We start from the raw sequence: 19,492 nt of genomic DNA, 5'->3' as shown, positions 1-19,492 counted from the left end.
GGTAAGACGCAACATTTGGCAAAGTTTAAAAAACTTTTGTGGGTAGGGTTCAGAGCCACCCTAAATTTCTCTCAACTGAGATTCCACTGCAGTAAACAACAGGGACGTACGTTCCACGTGACCACGGTCGCTAACAGCACTGGTGAAGCTGTGGTCCAGTACTTCAGCGGTCAGACGGACGTCCAGCTTGACGCCTATGGCTCGTTTCTTAGAATGGAGGACGACAAAATTAGCAGGAGTTTGCAATGGTACGAAGTATTTCTTTGGCAAATGGGGGCATGCTCGAGATCAACACAGACTTTTCCATTACGCTGCTTTTTTACAGAGTTCATTTCACTGGATGTTGGATCGGAATAACCAGTCAGATTGGCCATGGATGTGCGATGACGCGAGCACGAGCCGGGTTGCAGTGTCCTCTGGGTGATTTCTGGAAAGTCTTTGTTCGACAAGACGTTTGTACACCGATCAATTATCACATGTACAAAGATATAAAAATAATTATAAGGTTTTCGGTAGCAAATTTAGTTCTGGGTGTATTTAAGGACTTTTAGACAGTTTACGTTAATAAACACGGGGAAATAACACCACAGTTAGCGAATTGAAAATAAAACTTCGATTGGAAATTGAAAGAGCAATTTCTAAATTAGAAATAAAATGAAATAAAATAAAACAAAATTCTTCTTCATATTTCTGTACCTTGTTGTCAATACATATATAGAGATCATAATAATTTGCAAGTTTAGTATCAATCATGAATTAAACTGTCAAAAAGCGTTCTAGAGACTGGTTGGTAACAGTGGTTTGTTGTCGTATTGACATTAATACGCAAGTGGTGGAACTAAAAACCGATCGACAAAAATGCAGTGCCATACATTAAATTCAGATCAGCCCAGGTTAACAGGAACCTGTAAAAAGCTTGCAGTTTAAATGGGCGAATATTGAGTATTTTCTTTCCCATCTCCAAAGTAAGAACTTTCGGTATTGTCGATTTAAAAGTGACTGCGATAATAATTACAATCCAAAAGGTGCTGTCGGCGGTAATAGGAAGTTTGAGGCCCGGTCCACACGTATCCGGATATTTTTGAATCCGCAACTTTTTCTTTCCGGATACGGCTTTCGTCCACAAAAACCTCAGAAGGAAAGGTAATTTTTAATTTTGGAATATGACTACGTCACATGAAAACCAAGAATAGCGGGCTTTTTGCCAATGACCATAGAATCCCTCAGTATAGAGCGTATGCACTCATGTGTCCAGCAGCCATGGAAATTTATTGGAACAAAAGAAAGTGTTTACATAAGAAGAGTTCAACTCCCACAGGACTGGTTTTGTACACTAACATGGCCGCCGTTTCATTGTTTTGGAACACCAATATGGCTGCCATGACGTCACGTGCATACGCTCTTTTGCACGCCACTGCAACATCAGAATAAATGAGTTTATTCACTCGACTCAAGTGCTAGTGAATCTAAACAAAAAACTAAATTGAATAGGTTGCCGTTGGAAGCTTCGACTAAAAACACACGGAACCTTATAAAAATAGTTCTGATTGTTACAAAAATACCTTCCGAATATTTTCGGCTTTACACTCTAAAGTGACGCTTACTCCATAGTTTTTACAAATTCAAACGTTTCTCAGTTTTAGTACAATTTAGTCTTGATACAAAATATCGAGCGCCTGAAGAGCTTAGTTTTTTAAACCTACTTTTACAAACATCTACACTGTTGTAGCTGTACATAATTACACGGTGTTTCAAATTAAATTTTTGAAGACAGAGTAGAATAGAATTAACATCTTTCTTTCTTTCAGGTCCGAATCTTTGCACTGAAAACTGAAAAAAAAAAAAATCAAAATTTCAGAACCAAAAACAACAACATCTTAGGCATCAATTCCACTTAGCATTAAGTAACAATTGTATAACATCTTTCTTGCATTGCAAACAGTAATTACCTCAACATTACAATCTCATTCACGGTTTTCTCTGCCCTGTTTTTTCATCTTTATCTTTGAACTTGGAAGCTGAAAGAGAAGAAATCAACGGTTGGTATTGTACCAAAACACTACCGTGACCCGTGGTGTGGATTTTTCTCATCGTCCCAACCCCCAATTTTTTTAATGACGTTTCATATGCTTAACTCGCAGAGACGTGCATGTTTTCCAAGAAGCGAGATACCTACCTACAGTTTGATACAGGGCAACACGAGCAGCAACAGAACCCATATTGGAAGATTCCACCTGGATGACCAATCAGAGTTGAAGTGTTAGGATCACGTGATAAGTGCACACTGGACAAGAGACAGGGGACATGCAAAGGTCACAGGTTTATCTACAATCCCAGACAAACGAGTTGGGACACGGAGCAAGTTCTCCCCTCCCCCCACTTTCAATGTTGATAATCAGGTGATTTTCCCCTTTTTTGTTGGAGAAAACGCGATATTTTCCAACATTGATTAGGGGGGAAGGGGGATACGTGATACAGCTCAAGTGTTCCAACTTCTTTTGGCCGGGATTGTAGTTACCTACGTTCTAAATATGGGTCATTTCCGAATTAAGTTTAGCCTTTAGTGAGTCTTGGTGCTCTTCCTTTCGTATGAAAATGAGATTTACTTCACATGCAAACTAAACTCATTTTCATATCAATGGTTGTGCACGAGGCATGGCTTTGATAAAGAGGCTTGGGGCAACTCGGAAATGAGATATGCAGTGTGCTGATGAAATGCAGATAACGTCACATTTACTCCGATTTCGGAAACTGCCAGTTTGGTTCTTTATGGTGCCCGACAGTGGAGGAACACACGTAAGTACGTTTTAAGATAGTCCTTTCATATCGGTCTGTACGCACCGTCGGGAAATAAAACTGACTTACAAATGGAAATTGAATCTATTTCAAATTCCTCGAATATTAGCCCATGGATTAAGCTCTTACAGAGATGTATAACTTCTTTCGATAGGAAGCCCACTATTGGAGATATTGCTTTGTATTGGCGTTGTTTGAGTATTCTCGGAGAGCAACAGAGCTTGTTTTGCGGTTTATATCGTTGTGTTCTCAGAATCTTGATGCGCGCTTTTCGTGTACACACCTTCAAATATTTGGGCGGAACATCCTCTAAATATCAACCGAAACATTTTTGAAACGCGAAATTCTTTCGGATAATAAAGTCACTCCCCTCGCAAATATGCCCACTGAAAAGCCCCTTGAACGAATATATGCCCGGAACATATTGGGGAAATTTGTCTCAACTGTCAGGTGGGGTTTACAGAGTCCAATGTTTATCTGAACACAAGGAATTATCGACTTTTCTTACTCACCCCCTTAGAAAGTTGTCTCGTCAAAGGTTTCCCCTTTCCGACATCAGTTGATGATTGCCTCGTGATGGTTGTGCCGTACCTCCCCGCCCCTCCTTCGGAAGTCTGTCTTGACAGAGGCCCCCCTGACGCCCTCTTCCAAACTGGGTCGGAGTCGACCTTCGCGTCAGACGACACCTTCCTCAGGGGTTCTTTGGTTGCGGATGAAAGAGTGGAGTCCTGGGACGAGGAGCTCCTGCTGTACGAAAAGCTAGACGGGAAAGAGTCTGATACGGGACGGCGTGACTCTGCAGAAAAATAACAACAGTCACGCTGCTTTGTTATTGAGCGTGGCGTGACTAAATAACACCTCTGAAAGAGCCTACGGTATTTTTAGCCATCAAGACAAGAGCAAGCTAATATTTTAGAGCCACAAATTCCAAAGTCACATGAAACAATTAACACTATGGGCGCTGTTCCACCAAGCAGTTTTGCTTAGAACTTTGTTGTAACACAAGTTGCATGAGATATTCTGCATTGTAGCACAACCTAAAATGGTCATGTCTCGCGAAACTTTCGTAATAGCGAGCGTTGAATGAAGCTTGGAAAAGATTTAGACGCAACACGAACGAGGAATTCATCTGAAGAAAGTAGTACTAATCAGATATACCTTCCATAAGCGACGCTCCTCTGACGGGGGCAACAGACCGCTTAGTTTCTATTATTACAGAGCTGACGATTCGAGCGATAGCCCTCACTCCGACGAAGAGCAAACTCTCAAAAACGTCGTCTTCTTCGCGTTGGTAACCAACGTAATCCTTTTATTTTGGGGGCGGGAGGTTGTCGTTATCTTCGGAAGGGTCCTTATTTCAACCACAAAACCTTTCGGTCGGACGGAAGGGCAGCTACAGGGCAAGTTATTTTCTGAATTTTAGTCTGTCCACACGACCTCTTTTTTTTTTTTTTTTTTTGAGTTCGTCGAGATCACAAGCAAACGTATTTAAAGCAAGGGTTTGACAAGCCCGAAAATTTTCGCTAACATCGCTCGGCGCTCGCACGCACTTAATCGTAGCGAAAAAGTAAACGTCTATGGACAGACTAGAGTTTTACGGCAAAGCACAGTTGGCGAAGGACGCCAGGCAACAGACACCCTCTTACCGTATGGCCTTCTTCTCTCCGTCACCTCTGCTATTGCTGCTTTCTCCTCTTCTTTCGCCATCGTACTACGCATCTCCTCTAGCTCTTTCTTCTGCTTCTCAACAGTGAACTTAAGTTTGATATTTTCCGATCGTTGTTCGTCGTACATTCGTTTATAATCGTCGTCCACGAATCCGAACGAGATCGAGTGCTCGGACTTGCGTCGCTCCAGCTGTCGAACCTTTGTGCGATGCGAGCGCACATCTTCGCTGTGCTTCTGAATTTCATCGTCTAGTCTTTGACGGAGACTTTTAATTTCCTCTTTGTGTCTCCGCCTCTTCACCTCAAGCAGAGTTTCTTGTTCTTCGACTTTAAGCTCAAGATCTTTAATCTTCTGTTCTTTTTGTTTTAAATCTAAAGACGTAACCAGAGTATTTCCACTCGCGCCGTTCAACACACGTTGCTCGCTCCTGACGCTTTCAAGTTCTTTCTCGTGTCTTCGTTTTAATTCCTGAACTGAAGCATCCCGTTCCTGCTTCAAATCCTCCAGCTCTTTTTCGTGCTCTAACTTCTGTTCTTCGATAACATCCTCTAAACTCTTGATTTTCAATCTCAAGTCCTCAACGTTCTGCATCTTCTCCTCGCCTAGCTTTTGTTTGTACATATTGACCTCGGCAGCGTGCGCGGCCTCCATTTCTTCGATTTTCAAATCAAGCTCTTCGATTTCCAATCTCAGACTATCGTTCTCTGACGAGAGCGTTTCCCAGTCACCCATCTTGCACTTCTCCTCTTTCTCCCGTTCAAAAGCGTCTTTGTACATTTTAATTTCCTTTTGATATTTTCTGTCGATGGCTTCCATTTCTTTTTGCATCTGGTAAATCTTTATGCTCATCTCTTCCGTTCTTCTCAGCCCAAACATGGTGGCAGCCTCGGATTTTTTCAAACTTTTCTCCAAGTCTGTTTTTTCCTTTTTGGCCTGCTTTTTGCTCGTTTCAATTTCCTTTTCGAGATCGTCAATTTTTGTCATCGCTTCCTGCAATAAAAGGAAAAAGTTTTAATTTGCCAAGGTAAACAAGACCCTTAGAGGATAAATTTCTTTGCAATGCTGAGCCACTCAGCACTGATATGAGACAAGCTGTACATCAGAATTAACTGTGTAATCATTTTGAGTGTTGCAACCAATCTTTGCGTTAGCATTAAGCAAAGAAACTAGGAACCTCAGGAGTCAATTGGAAAAAAAGTCTCTTTACCTGGGTAGGATTCGAACTCAACACCTCCGAATTAGAGCACCGTCGTTCTACTGACTGAGTTACGAAAGCAGCGCGGGTAATTAAGGGGGTAATTCGTGCCAAGATAGATATGAAGAGTACAAAACAACGTTCGTTAGATGTAAGGACACTAAACGTGGTAACAGATGTGGTACAATAAACATGATCCACTAAGATTAGAACTGAACCATTTCAAAAACAAGGTGGAGAGGGCAAAAACTCCTTTGCTAACGGGTTTAAGCCTTTTACTCATTATAAGCAAATAATGTATTTCCTGGATTTATCTTTTCGTTCAGGGTTGCTTAGGGGCCTGCCGTTCCTTGTGTAAAGAAGGTAAATCTCGATGTCCATAGCAGAGTTACCCCCAGTATTAACTTCGCCGGTACCCATTAATACACCTAGGTGGAGAGAGGCACTGTGAGAGTAAAGTGTCTTCTTGCCCAACGATACAACATAATGTCCCGGGAAAGGACTCAAATCTGAACTGCTCCATCCAGTGGCGAGCGCAGTCACCATGAGCCCACCGCGCCTCCACACACACACACACAAAAAAAAACAGACACACACCTCTAATGAGAGCTTCATTCCTGCACGGGTGATGGTACTGGCGACTGTCTGTGAGTCGGGCTGACTGCCACCATTTGGTGACGTGTTGCCACTCCTTGCCACCTGAATAGCGACCAACATGTCGGCCTTGAGAAGATTGACTTCCTCGTCATGCTTAACTTGTTTCTGTAACAACTGCTTTTGGAACTCGTCCCGACACGACGCCAACTCCGACTCTAGCTGAACGACACGCTCTTGAAGCTGGGAATCACTCTGTTAAACAAAACACGGTATAGTGAACTTTCACTTACAGTGAGTCGGTAAGTCAGTCAGTGAATCAGTCAAGGAATCAGTCAGTACGTCAATCAGTCATTCAGTTAGTCAAGTGTGCCCGTCAGTCAATCAGTCAGTCAGTCAGTCAGTCAATTAGTCAGTTAGTCAGTCAGTCAGTCAGTCAGACAGACAGACAGACAGACAGACAGTCATTCAGTCAGTCAGTCAGTCAGTTAGCGAGTCAGTCAGTCAGTCAGTTAGCCATTCAGTCAGCTGATTTCTTTTACCAACCAAAGTTGATTCATGTTACCTGGGCTTCTCCTTCCAAAGTAACCAGAGGCACCGTCCTCGATCTCTTGGCCTCCCGTAGAGCTTCTTGATGTTCTTCTTGTAATTTAGCGATCTTCGTCTCGTACTCTGCGCGCATGGCGGCCAGGTCTTGCGGCAGTTCTTTTGGAGTCATTGGCGAAGCAGATCCCTCCACGTCGAAATATTTTTCTGATCTTATCGCTTGGATCACTGTCATCATGTCGTTACGTGTTTGCTCGATCTCTCGTTGCTGTTTTTCCTGTAATATGAAATAGAACAAATAAATAAACGGTACTCCACGCAATGGCTACATGCACTCGCAAAAGACTTCGGACGTTTAATTTTAGGACACTTTTTTTATCGCATTTCAGACAAATTTCGAGCAAACATTTCGGACACTTAGCTGAAACATAACTTAAGTAAATTTGTTGCTACAAAAACGCGAATTATACAGCAACAACATCTGTGGAAATGATAGTTTTACTGCACCCTCAAGGTTTTAGATTCACTGACGAGAAAATAACACCAATTCTTACGTATCTGAACCGGTTTCTCAACTAGAGTTCGCTCCATAAAAACAAAAACTAAGAGTTTTGGAGCTACTTCAGAGTCTTATAATGTACTGTACATATCTCGGGCTCTTACAAAAATGTCGGACGGTTTTATTTTGGGACATTTTTTTGTCCGAAATTACCATCATCCGAAATTTTTGGCAAGTAATATACTCTTCTGGTGTTTCCGGTTCGATTCTTGTCTCAGCCTTCCACCAAGATACAAACACAATTATTCACCCGTTCAGTCTTGAGTTCCTCGTTGTATTTCTTGCTGAGTTCCTCTGTTTCTTGCTCCAGTTCGTGAATTCGATTCTTGAGCTGCTGGACATTCGAGTCATCGCCCTTGGCTGGTGAAGGCGCCGCTCCTAAAGAGGCCTGGAGAACAATAGCCATGTCGCGCTTGAGCTGTTCAAGCTCTTCACCGTGATGAACCTATGAGAAATAAATAATGTAAGTAAGACCTCTCTTTTAGTGTTATTATTAGTGCTTCTCAATTCGATAAAAAAAATCCCACACTGATCACAGGGATCCGTTAGGGTCAGGTAACAGCTCTCGCAAGGTCTCACATGAATGGCTTGATACTCTTTGAGAGAACAATAGAACAAAGAACAGAAACACAGCCACTAACCCCAAAACAACAACAGCTGTTACACTATGACCACAAAAAGAATTACAAGCTTAAGTGAGCTACAACAATTCTGTTCTTTTTCTTTGGGGGGGGGGGGGGGGAATTGGCTGCTGCAGGGAAATCTCACATACGTCGTAAAAGAACAGGTTTGTTCCACATTGTAAGTTGACGTTTGTGCAAAGCTGTTTAAGAGAGATCAATTCGATAAATCTTTGAGGAGCTATCATGTTAGAACTCCAGGAGTCCCAGTGTGACACTCCGTTTGCCGCTTATCGCAGCAGATAACCTGCCATTTGTGCGAGGGGAGCAGAGGGGTTAAGAATTGAGGGCCTAAAATCAGCGCAACAAACCTTGAGATTCTCGATCTCCTCCATGTACTTCTGACTCATATTCTCCATCTCGACCTGTAGATGAACAACTTCAGTTTGCAGACCATCCACACCGTCCCCACTGCTCCTCTTTAGTTTGTCCATCTCTCGAGAATGACTTTTCTTCAGTAGCTCCATCTGACCCTCATACCTAATGGAACAGAATGACGTCAGAGCACAAGACGCATTACCACTTGGGGAGGGAGGGAAGGGGAGGGTGGAGGTCAAACTCGCTTCTTACGGATAGACGCCTGCCAGATTGGAATGTATATTACTTTAAGGAAGTATGCGAATCGTGCGACCTTGCGAAGTAAAGGGTGGTATGTTATCTTCAGGCACCGTAGTTCAAGCTAAATTTGGCCAAAGTCCGCCATATTGAGCCGCCACTACGGTGCCTGAAGAAGAACACTAAACCTGCCACAAAAGTTCCGTGTAAAACAAGATTTTCTTTATTTATTCGATAGTTTGTTTACCTTTCTGTCATTTCCTTCATCTCAGTCTCTAGTTCTTGTACTCTGGCGGCCATTTCCTCGTCATTTTCTCGGATCATTTCACGAGCGCTACTTTCCAAGATGGCTTCCCGCCGCGCGTTCTCTAACTCCTTCTTGTGAAGAGCTCTTAATTTCTCGATCTCTTGCTGGTGAGAGGCCTTAAGTTCGCTGATGTCAGACTGAAGAGTTATCACACGAGAAGTTAGCCGTAATTTCAGCTCGTCAGCCTCGGAACTTGCCGCTCCGGAGACTTGCAGCGTCTCTTCGTTTAACTTTTGCATTTCGTGGACATGAGAATCTCTTTGGAGACTCAACTCCTCAGCGAATTTCTTCCTTGAATCTTCAAGCTCTGTCTGCAGCTGTTTCACTCGAGTGGCTTCCATTTCTCGACTTCTTTCGCAAAACGCTAACCGCTCTTCCATCTGTTCCACTTTCACGCTTTCGCTGAGGGTTTCCCGGCTTTCGCTTCCTTCTGTTTGAGCATCCTTCATCTCTTTAACCATTTGCGTCACTCGCGACCTCTCATCGTCCAGTTGCCTCTCCAGCTCTTTAGAATTCTCCTTTTCCTCGCTAATGGCTAGCTCTAACTCTTTGATATATTTCATGGACAATTCCATCACGTCTAATATGCTATACTTTTCTTTATCCAGCTCTTTGGCTTTGTTAACTAAGCTCTCTCGCGTCGTATTCAATTCTTTTTCTCTCAAGGTAAGGTTGTTTTCAACACCTTGAATCCACTCCGCCGTTTCTTGTTCAACTGTAAGTCTTCTTGCTAATTCTTCAGCCAGTTCTATAACCTTCTCCTCACTCGCTATGAGTTTAGAGTTTTTGTCCTTGGCAAAATCTTCGTACTTCCTGATTCGCTCTTCGGCTTCCGTGAGCTTCCTTTTCACCTCATCAACCTTAAAATCTTCGTCTTCTTTTTTGCTTTTTTGTAGTTCGGCAGAAAGAAGTTTTTCCTCAACTTCGTAGTCCACGAGTCTTTCTTCAGCTACCGCTAACTTCTCTCTTGTTTCTTCGAGCTCATCCTGCAGGACGCGAATTTTGTTTTGAAGATCATCACTATTCTTGGAATCATAGCCTCTCGCTGTCGATTCATAAAGAATCAATTTTTCTTCGAAGACAGCAATCCGTTCGTGGGCGACTGCTAGAGAAGACTCTCTGTCAGACAATTTTTCTTCTCTATCTTTCAACTCTGATTCCAGTTCATCGATGTGCTTTTCCGCATCCTCTCTGTACACCATGAGTTCAGTTTTCCTTTTAAGTTCCTCAACTTCACCGTCCCTTCCTTGCAACTTTCTCCGCTCGGATTCCAAAGCGTTTCGCAGATCGTCGAACTGATTCTGAAGTTCTTCAAGACGAAGTTTTTCCCGGTTTAGTTCAATTTCCATCTCGTCTCGTTTAGCCTCCTCTTGCTTCATCATATCTTTTTCTCTCCGAGTACAATTCCTTTCAGTGTCTCTCAATTCATCGTCTTTACGTTTCAACAGTTTCTCCAAATCATAAAGCCGTTTTTTATCCGCCTCTGCGCTTAAACTATTGGATTCTTTTTGTAATAATTTTGCTTCCAGTTCTTCAATTTTGTCCTTGTAAATTGAGATTTCTTCCTCCAAACCTACAATACGCTCTTTGACGTCCCACCGTTCCCCTTCATCAGTTTCATTTTCGGTTTGAAGAAATATTTCTCGTTCCATACTTTCTGTAAGTTCGCTTTCAACAGTTTGTAGTCTTTCTTCCAATTGTCTGTTTTTCTCTACCACATCGGCATTTCTATCTTCCAATTTCCTCATTTCCTTGTGCAAATTCTCCAGTTCGCTTTCTCTCTTTTTCAAATCGTCCTTAAATCTGTTACGCTGGGTTTTTAAGCTTTCTACATCCTGTTCTTTCTCTTTCAAACAGTCTTTTAAACGATCAATTTCCTTGGTGGCGGATTTCAAAGCGGCATCGTGATCGCCACGACCGGATTCACTCTGTTCTGAATCACTACTCTCCACCGAATCAAGAGCTAATTTCAATTTATTAAGTTCCTTGACATAGGACAAACCGTTACTAGTTCTTTTTTCATCATCACTAGATTTTGGCTCGGCCTGAGTCACCTCCGCCTCTACAGTTGTCACCCTTGCCGCTACGATATTTTCCGACGCAACGCGTTCTCTTGCTCTGTTCAACAGCTCAACGACCTCTTTTGAAAGTCCATCTTTTTTCCGCTCATCCGACAGCAGTTCAAGTTCTGCAAACAGTCGGTTGTTCTCCTCTTCAACTTTGACGCGTCTTTCTTTCTCGTATTCAAGCTCTAAGTTTTTGTTAACCAAGTGGTTTTCAGTCTCGGCCAGCTTTCTCTCGTTATTGCTCAACTTCGACTCAAGCTCCTGCAAAAGCGACCTGGTGTACTTCGCGACCTTCGACCGACTTTCGTTGGCTTTCTCAAGTTCTCTAGTCTTCACCAGCAATTCTCGTTCATTCTGCTTCAGTTTCTGCATAAGCACTGCCAGTTTGGATTCCAAATCCTTGCCGTCATGGCCATTCGTATCACCCTTCAGACTGAACACTTGATCACTCTCCGGTTCCTCTCCAGCTAAAATCAATTTCTCTTTGCCACTTCGCGAGACGTGCTTCACGGACGAAAGTTCGCTTTTCAACGACTCAACGTTTGCTCTGTGAATTCCAATAATGCTATTCGCTTCCTGAAGATCAGCCTTGGCTTCCGCGAGTTCTTTGGCATGAATTGACAGTTTTCCTTTATGTTGTTGAAGAAGCTTCTCTTTCTCTTCCAACCTCTGTCTCAAGTCATTCACTTTCGATCTCGCCTCGAGCAGTTCTTTCTCCTGAAACAGCAAAGCTTTCTGGTAATCTCTACACTGAGAATGTTCCTTCTCCAGCTCTTTTATTCTGTTCACCTTCGTTTTCAACTCAAGCTCGAGGATGTGCGCGGAGTCCTTCTGTCTTGCAGACAACACGCTTTGCTCTCTTAAACGCTTATTCTCATCTTTCAGTTTCTCTAGTTGGAGCTTTATCAGGAAAATAAATACAAATAAATCAGCACACGTTAGGCCCTGGCCAAACAGACTCGAAGTCGCAACTAACCGCAGATTATACTTGCGTAGAGACTTGCGTTGGGTGGCCAAATGGCTCGCTAGTTTCCTCTCAAGGTCACTCAAGTTGCAAAAAAAAAAATCATTTCAAGGACACGGGCTACATGCATATCCTGTATTTTACTGGCTAATAGGTTGCTATAACGACGAACGGACGTCACTCAACATGCGTTGACTTGGCTTGGGTGGCCAAAGGGTAAAAAACTTGTGTCGACTTGCATGCAAATTTGATCCCGACCAAAGTGAGCGCAAGTCATCGCAAGTCAAATCAAGTACACGCAAAGCCTGGCCAAACGAAGTCGTAAGTTGATACAAGTTTTCAACCTGCGTCCACTTGCGAGTCCTTTTGGCCAGGGCTATGAACAATTGTAACTTTACAAGTGCTTACTTACTTAGTTTTTTTTTTTTTTTTACTTAAACCAATGCTTCTGAAATAAAACAAAACCTGTACAAACGCTTTCTTCAAAAAGCTTTTTCAGGCTCCTTTAACAGAACTCAAAAAGAGAAAAAAAAAAGTTTGGTGCAACGCAGACTTTTCTTTGTAAAATGCACGTGACTTTAATCAGTCAAAATATCAAACAGATCAGAGACAACAGTAACTCAAGATTATTCCACACTACTGAACTAAATTAAGTCTCAAACAACTATACAGTCTATCTGATGAGCATCCCTTGTTCATCCAGTCCATCTTCTGCTGATCTTTCCCCCACCTCCCCTTCCCTTGCACACAACTCCTTCTTACTAAGAAAGATGGTACTACATAATATAAGTTAACATGGTGTGTCCACTCACCGATGCTTGTTGTTCCTCGGTACCCACAGTGGGTCGGCTACTTAGAGGAGTGGTGCTGACTTTCGAAAGAGTGCTTTTATCAAAACTTGGTACACGCGAAACAGTAGCTGCTGTACCTGAAAATGACCAGGAGACCAGGTGTTTCTTATTACTGAAGTAAAATTCAAAACCAAAGAAAGCTACCAGTATGTCATGAATTACACAACTTGAAACCTTTTGGAAACATAAGTTTGTGAATTACAATTCATCTCATTCTTTCTCATTTATAGCCCTCCCCATTTCTTCTCTTCTCAGGAGGCGCGGTGGCCTTATGGTTAGTGTGCTCGTCCCCAAATCGAGCGGTCCAGGTTCGAGACCTGGCCGGGGACATTGTGTTGTGTTCTTGGGCAAGACACTTAACTCTCACAGTGCCTCTCTCCACCCAGGAGTATAAATGGGTACCGGCAAATTGTTGGGAAAACTTTACAAATTGTGGGGGAGTGACCTGCGATGGACTAGCATCCTGTCCAAGGGGAGTAGAAATATTCCTAGCCACTTCATGCTACAAAAACTGGGATAAGCTCTGGCAGCTACGAGTCAGCTGGCTCCAAGGCTTCACTTCTTCAGTTTCTTCTCAGTTTGTTACTCCTCTTATAATTAGTCCTTTTCTACTTCGGTAAACTTCATGTTTACCAAGGTAAAAAGATGGTGCTAAAGAGGATCATTGAGCTGGGGAGGATACATACCACTTACTAACTGAGTTCGAGGTCTGTACTGTAAGTTACGGACCAAGTTTTTTCCCCTTTGATTCATGGCTCAAGCGCGAAGCATGTGGGCCATAAATTCGAAGGGGGAAAAACGAGGATCTGTAACTTACAGTGCAGACCGAGAAGATGAGGTTAGTAAGATATTTATTAGATCTCTACTGTGTGCCTGACGAGTTCGGGAACGATTTCTATTTACGTGGAATGGCTTCAAATTTCTGATGCATGTGGAACGCAAAATGGGTCAATTTGAAATCGTTTTTAAGTCGTTAGCATGCTTTAATACACAATTTAGAGCAAAAGAAAGTTTAAACTTTTACTTGCTATAAAAGTTAAGAACGGTTGGCGATAAATCACGAAACAGTTTGGCAACCAACGTTAAATTTCAGTGGGCCTAACTAACCAATCACGTGTGCATACTAACTGAGAGATCTAATAAAGGATTTTAAAGAAAGGGATTCGATATACGGCCTGTCATAAGATGGTCTGCTGTATGGGAGGGGGAGTTAGGGGGCACCCTCCATTGAAAAGTTTTTTAAATTGAGGTCCTCAGAAATAGGATTTCTGGCATTCTGAGGCCAAGTTAGTGCATTACAAAATACAGTCGAAGCCCTATTAAATGGCTACCCTCGGCGAAATGGACTGTGGCCGCTTAAAAGGGGTTGCCTGCTTAATAGAGGTAGAAACAATAGAAAAGCCATCATTGGGACTTTGATTGCTGGCTGCCTAAAAAGGCTGGCGGCTTAATAGGTGGCTGCTTAATAGGGATTCAACTCTATCTCATTTTTATAATTTAGGGGTTCAGCCAAACCCCCAGGACACCTCTAGATCCTCCCCAGGTCAGCAGAAGGAAAAAGGCAACAAGAAGAAGCGAGAAGTTCAAAAACAACTTGGAGAAGGTCAGAGGAGAAAAAACTTATAACACCTCACCCCACATGTAAACTATGGCAAATTTCCAAAGACAATTCAGTTCATGCAATTTTGCTAAAGCGTGAAGTTTAATAATACCTGGACAGGAGAAATAGTTGGAAACCGTTATTTGAATTAATTTCAGATAGAAGTCTACCAAAGCAACTGGATTATTTGCTCTCAATTTCTAGGAGGTGATAGTTGATTCGGCCTTCAGCCTCATCAACTATCACCTCATAGAAATCGATAGCGAATAATCTAACTGTTAAATAGTTTGGGAGAACGAGAAATGTTTTGGGAACACAGGTTGACAGACAAGTGTTTCCACAGCTTTTTTGAGTTCTCCCAAACGAGTGTTTCTATAACTCAACAGAAACACGGAGAACATGTTTTCTATTTCTTGTAGAAAATATTGCGACAGAAAAAGAAAACAACTTGTTTACTTCGATCATCAAAATGTAAATTACCTTTTCTTTGCATGAACAGCTCGTGCTAGTTCTGTGTTTCTATAGAGTTTTAGTATAAACCTACTAGCATTCTATTGTGCATGACATTCTCTAAATGGCTACGCCAGACACTACCTATTCTGTTGTAGATAGTGAGTAGCGTAGCATTGTGTGGTTGTTAATAGACTGGCTTCTTTACATTTTCTAAATGTCTGTGAAGAGGATTCAGATAAAGTTTTGAACAACTAGTAGATTTATACTAAAACAGTTACATAATTGCTCTTGATTTCTATGCATGATAGACATCTTGAGCAATTGGAAATAATAGAAACACAATTTTTAACCAATCAGTGTGCACATTTTCTTTGGGCTTTTTTCTAATGATATCTAATAACAAAGAACAGTAACAATGGTTATAGGTTTCAAAAGAAGTAACAATGATAACTCACTCTGGAGAAACACATCTGAGTCACTAGAGCTACTCGAGCTTCTACGGGGAACAAATGCCTGTGATGCTTGGACAAATGGCTTAAGCACCCGTGACCAATTGTCCAACTCCAGTCTATTCTCGGCCTTGAGGTAGTAGGTTGTCCTTCCTAGCTTCAACCCAATGGAAAATGGTTCACCGGTATCTGCCTCACCAATGAACATGCCATTGCAAAAGTCAAGATTGATACTGCCATCCAGTCTTTCAGTTGAGCAGTTCTGCAATGTAAGACACAGAAATGTCAGAGGTTTCATCAACTTTTTCAGCAGGGGGGCAGCTGGTTTTCACAGGTCGGAAAAAATTTTCAGACCAGACCAGACAGGCAAAACCGTCCTCATATCCAGTCAATTTTTCTGGTGCCCAACCCTTAACAAAACCCTGACTGCAAGTCATGTTCGGGACAAATGATGGTGTAGTACTTAATATTTTCACCATGTAACACACTTATTAACTACAGAATGCAAAGAAAGCCCTGTCCAATAGCCTGTTGTTAGTGGATTTTGTAGTTTAGCTAGTACATGTAGATCCTTTCCTTCACATGCAGAGTTTTTTCAGGTAAATTTGAAAAAATTCAAATCACAGAAGAACTGTAAAAGATCAAATTATTGTTTTAATTTTGATCTTTAACTTAATTAATTATCAATCATGCTAGTGAGAAAATTTTGGGAGGGGGGGGGGAGGTAGCAAAAAGGACTGTTGCTAGGGATTTCATTAACATTTTCAGCATGAGGGCAACTGGTTTTCACAGCTGGACTAAACTATTAGAACTGAACTTCTCTGTATTTTTGTTCTCACAGCCAGTCAATTCGCCAGGTACCTGGCCCTTAATGAAATTCCTGCTGTTACACTAGTACATCCCAGTAAGAGCTGAAAAGCTGATCAGATTTATTTACACCATGTAACTAAACACAAAAAATAGTTTGAAAGATTTAATTCATGTGTGCATCAATAATTCAAAATTTCAATACATGAAAATAAGTATATGTACTAGACGACAACATTTACCTATTAGAGACAATAAAAAGTCTTCTATCTAATTAACTGACAGCTTTGTGATTGGTATATAAAAAGTGAAAAAAAAATTCATTATACAACAAAATTTTTTCCAAGAGATAGCTGAAACCAGTAGATACAGAAAATTGAGAGCATATGCTCAATAAAATTAAAAGAAAGGCCATACAGTACCAGTCAAAGGGATTGCAGCCTTACATGAGCATAAAGCCTGTGCACTACACACGTATCACATGCAGTAGTTACATAAAAGACTAAATGTTTAAAACAATGGACATTTGATCCAAAATATTTAAAAATAATGCCATCTGCTCTTACATGCAAAATAATAAACAATAGTTTTCAAGAATATCAAAAAATTATTTGAACTTACATATAAAAATCTATCCTTCCAATAAAAGAATGAAATTGAGTGAATGAGTAGGCAGAGTTTTATTAGTTTTGTGTTGATTTCTGGTTAATTTCTTTGGTTGCTGTTTATGCACCCTCTTCCCCAAATAAAATACAAAATGACAGGTTACAAGATATGTGTCTTGCCCAAAACAAATGGCAGCACATCTTTGAAGCAGGATAAAGAATTTGATCTACACTGTCCCAAAAAAAATCAAAGTTTCTATGTTTTTGTTACCAAAGAGCAGACATGAAAGGACATCGGATTATCCTGAGATGCTCTAGTTACACTAAAGCTTAATGGGTTTTAGAAAGGATTAGGTGTAAATTATAAACATGCAATGTGCTGGTTGTGTTAATGAACACTTTCCACATGATTCATTTCTGTGAGCTGAATGGAGATAGTGATAAAGATGGCACCAGTGGTCAGAAATATTTTTACCACTTGATAAATATCTCTGTTCACAAATGTGCAATAATTTGAACACCATACAATACTAACATAACACTGACAGTTCAATGGGTAGCTTGAATTTTCACTGCAAAATCTTGCCTATATGAAATGAATGCATAAGAGAGCATAACAATACGGAAACATTAATTTTATCTCGAGAAAAATACCGATCGTTAAAACCACTTTTGAAAAAAAGCTGTAGGCTCAATTAATTAATAGATTGATCACCCCCAACATGGCACAAGAATAGTCTTAATTTTTTATAATCGAATATTATTCGTATATTCCTTCCACATCGGGCAAAATTAAACAACCAAATTGACAAGCTACCAATGTTTGGGTTCAGGTAAAACAGCACCGATTGTAAGGTAAGGACTTAAAAAGATTTCTGCAATGTTTACGAAGTGCTCCTGTGTCTTCTCTCGTTACAACTTTTGAAAACTGAGAAGAATTCAGCATACTTGGGCTTCCACGATTATCGATCTGTAGCAGTAATTACTCGAAGACGAACACTGTGCACCTTCAATCTTCAAACTATTGCCCAACTCAAAGAACCACTTTATTATTATGTAAAAGTTCATGTGTCAAAATACTTTACGGACGGCAAATATTTGCGCAGAGCGACTGAAGAATGGAACGGATGCAATTAGCGTGCGAGAAACAACTTCTTTGAAGCAAAATATTTTTCGGTTCTGATTTCAAAATGTGAGCACAACCAACAGACTTCCGCAAAATTTTTGTTGGACTGAACAAAAACATTTTAAGTTCTATTTCACTCTTCGAATCAGTAGAAAACACAGAAAATGGACCGGAGAAAACTATATTGACGAGGAATGCACCTTGTCCCCTCTTGAGTTATATGTGACTACAATGTAGGTGTAGTTAACGTAAATAACGTGTAAATTTCAGCTATTTGAAAATTAATTTTCGTACCTTCTGTTCGTCGTAGAAAAAAAAGTCCAGTGTCCCTGTAGAATTTAGCACAAACCAACGCTTGTTCCATCGCTGAAGAACGAGCAAAAAAGAGTTAGAAGGGTATTACATGCATCCTCGTTGATGAAAATAAACAGAAACAAAAAAAATATCAACAAATTCACAAACGGAGCAAGGACTCACCGAAGGAAGAACCCTCCCTTTATCTACCGATTCGTGAGTTGTTATGCACAGAACCCCTGATTTGACCACAGTCCGCAGTCTTGAATATACCTAACGATTAACAGCAGAAAAAAGAGGTATTATATTTGCCATCATAAACTGACTGCACAGCAAGAACGATGCAAGAAAACTAAGAACTTATGTAGTTCGACTAGGAAACGGCAACATATTTCCAAGCTGCATAAAGCACTGACTGATTAATGCTACCTTTTGAGCTGACTGTTTTCGTGTCACACTTTGAAATGACACATCTTGGCTGGATCCAGAGGAGCCGTGTGCTTCTTTCAGCTTGAAACAATTTTGACACTTGCTCTTGTTAAATACATTTGGCTGAAAGTTCCTGCACGGACGATCAGCCATCCCGAGCGATCGCTATCAGTTCTGTTTCATTCTTGGCTCGACTGGGTTGCTGTCGCCTTCTGTCGATTGTCTTATCCCACAGATTAAATAGCGAAGAAAGCACCGTTGTAAAATTTCAACTTAAAAGCTCTTTGTGAGGATTCCAGGAGAGTTTATGAAATTATAATGCCTCCACAAGCGACGCCCCGGTTTGCTTTGATCCTTTTTTCAAACGTTTACTAGGCATGCGTAGGTGGTGACAAAAATAACTTTGCACTACCCGGCTAAAACTTATGATTTCGACCATCTAGTTCTCAGGTTCCCAACTGTCGGACTCGGCGGAGTTCACTACTTGCTGAAATTTTCGGACGTTAAAATTTCGGACGTCTTCTCATCTCATTTCGGACAAATTTTGGGAAAACAATTTCGACACGGAGCTGAGACATAAATTTACGCCTATAAAACACGAATTAGACTGAAACAAATAATAGTTTTCCTCGCTTTCCTGTACCCTCAAGGTTTCACAGACCTTCAAATTCTATCAAGACGTTACGTATTTCAAGCAGTTTCGCAAACTAGAGTTCGCTCCATAAAGGAACTTAAGAGCTTTGGAGCTACTTAAAAATTTTATACTGTACTGTAAATATATCGGACACTTAAAATTTGGGACGCCGTTTGATTACCGACACCTTTCTTGCCCGAAAACAAAATTGTCCAAAATTGTTTTTTTAAGTAATGTACTTGGTGATTTAAATGTGGTAGGAATATGGTTTTTGTTTGTTGGTTGGTTTTCTTTCTTTCACTCTCTCTGATAAA

The 19,492-nt window shown here is 41.1% G+C and overlaps 1 protein-coding gene across 1 annotated transcript; it reads right to left on the bottom strand.

Annotated features, from left to right (window-relative positions):
* Positions 1–1,422: 1,422 nt before the first annotated feature.
* On the bottom strand, positions 1,423–18,928 carry LOC110049840 (uncharacterized). The gene is made up of 15 exons (XM_020755667.2): positions 18,545–18,928; positions 18,299–18,388; positions 18,116–18,187; positions 15,290–15,545; positions 12,743–12,858; positions 8,841–11,866; positions 8,350–8,518; positions 7,609–7,803; positions 6,819–7,076; positions 6,257–6,508; positions 4,443–5,454; positions 3,309–3,592; positions 2,177–2,234; positions 1,950–2,018; positions 1,423–1,830 (listed from the first exon to the last, which is right to left on the bottom strand). Exons 1-14 carry the CDS (start codon positions 18,695–18,697, stop codon positions 1,969–1,971), a joined length of 5,991 nt encoding a protein of 1,996 aa, XP_020611326.2. The 5' UTR covers positions 18,698–18,928; the 3' UTR covers positions 1,423–1,830; positions 1,950–1,968.
* Positions 18,929–19,492: the final 564 nt, after the last annotated feature.

Source organism: Orbicella faveolata, unplaced genomic scaffold (genome assembly GCF_042242905.1).
Source record: "Orbicella faveolata isolate gen_17 unplaced genomic scaffold, um_ofav_v1 contig_2, whole genome shotgun sequence".
In the NCBI taxonomy this organism is placed as follows: Eukaryota; Metazoa; Cnidaria; class Anthozoa; order Scleractinia; family Merulinidae; genus Orbicella; species Orbicella faveolata.
This window is presented reverse-complemented; position numbering and strand designations above follow the sequence as displayed.

Bases quoted from the DNA above. Each gene is read 5' to 3' on its own strand.
- LOC110049840 (XM_020755667.2), bottom strand. From the start codon at position 18,697: ATGGCTGATCGTCCGTGCAGGAACTTTCAGCCAAATGTATTTAACAAG. The intron at 12,859-15,289 runs GTGAGTTATCAT...GGTCATTTTCAG, and splicing joins CTCAGATGTGTTTCTCCAGA to GTACAGCAGCTACTGTTTCG. The intron at 11,867-12,742 runs GTGAGTGGACAC...TTCCTGATAAAG, and splicing joins CCGAGGAACAACAAGCATCG to CTCCAACTAGAGAAACTGAA.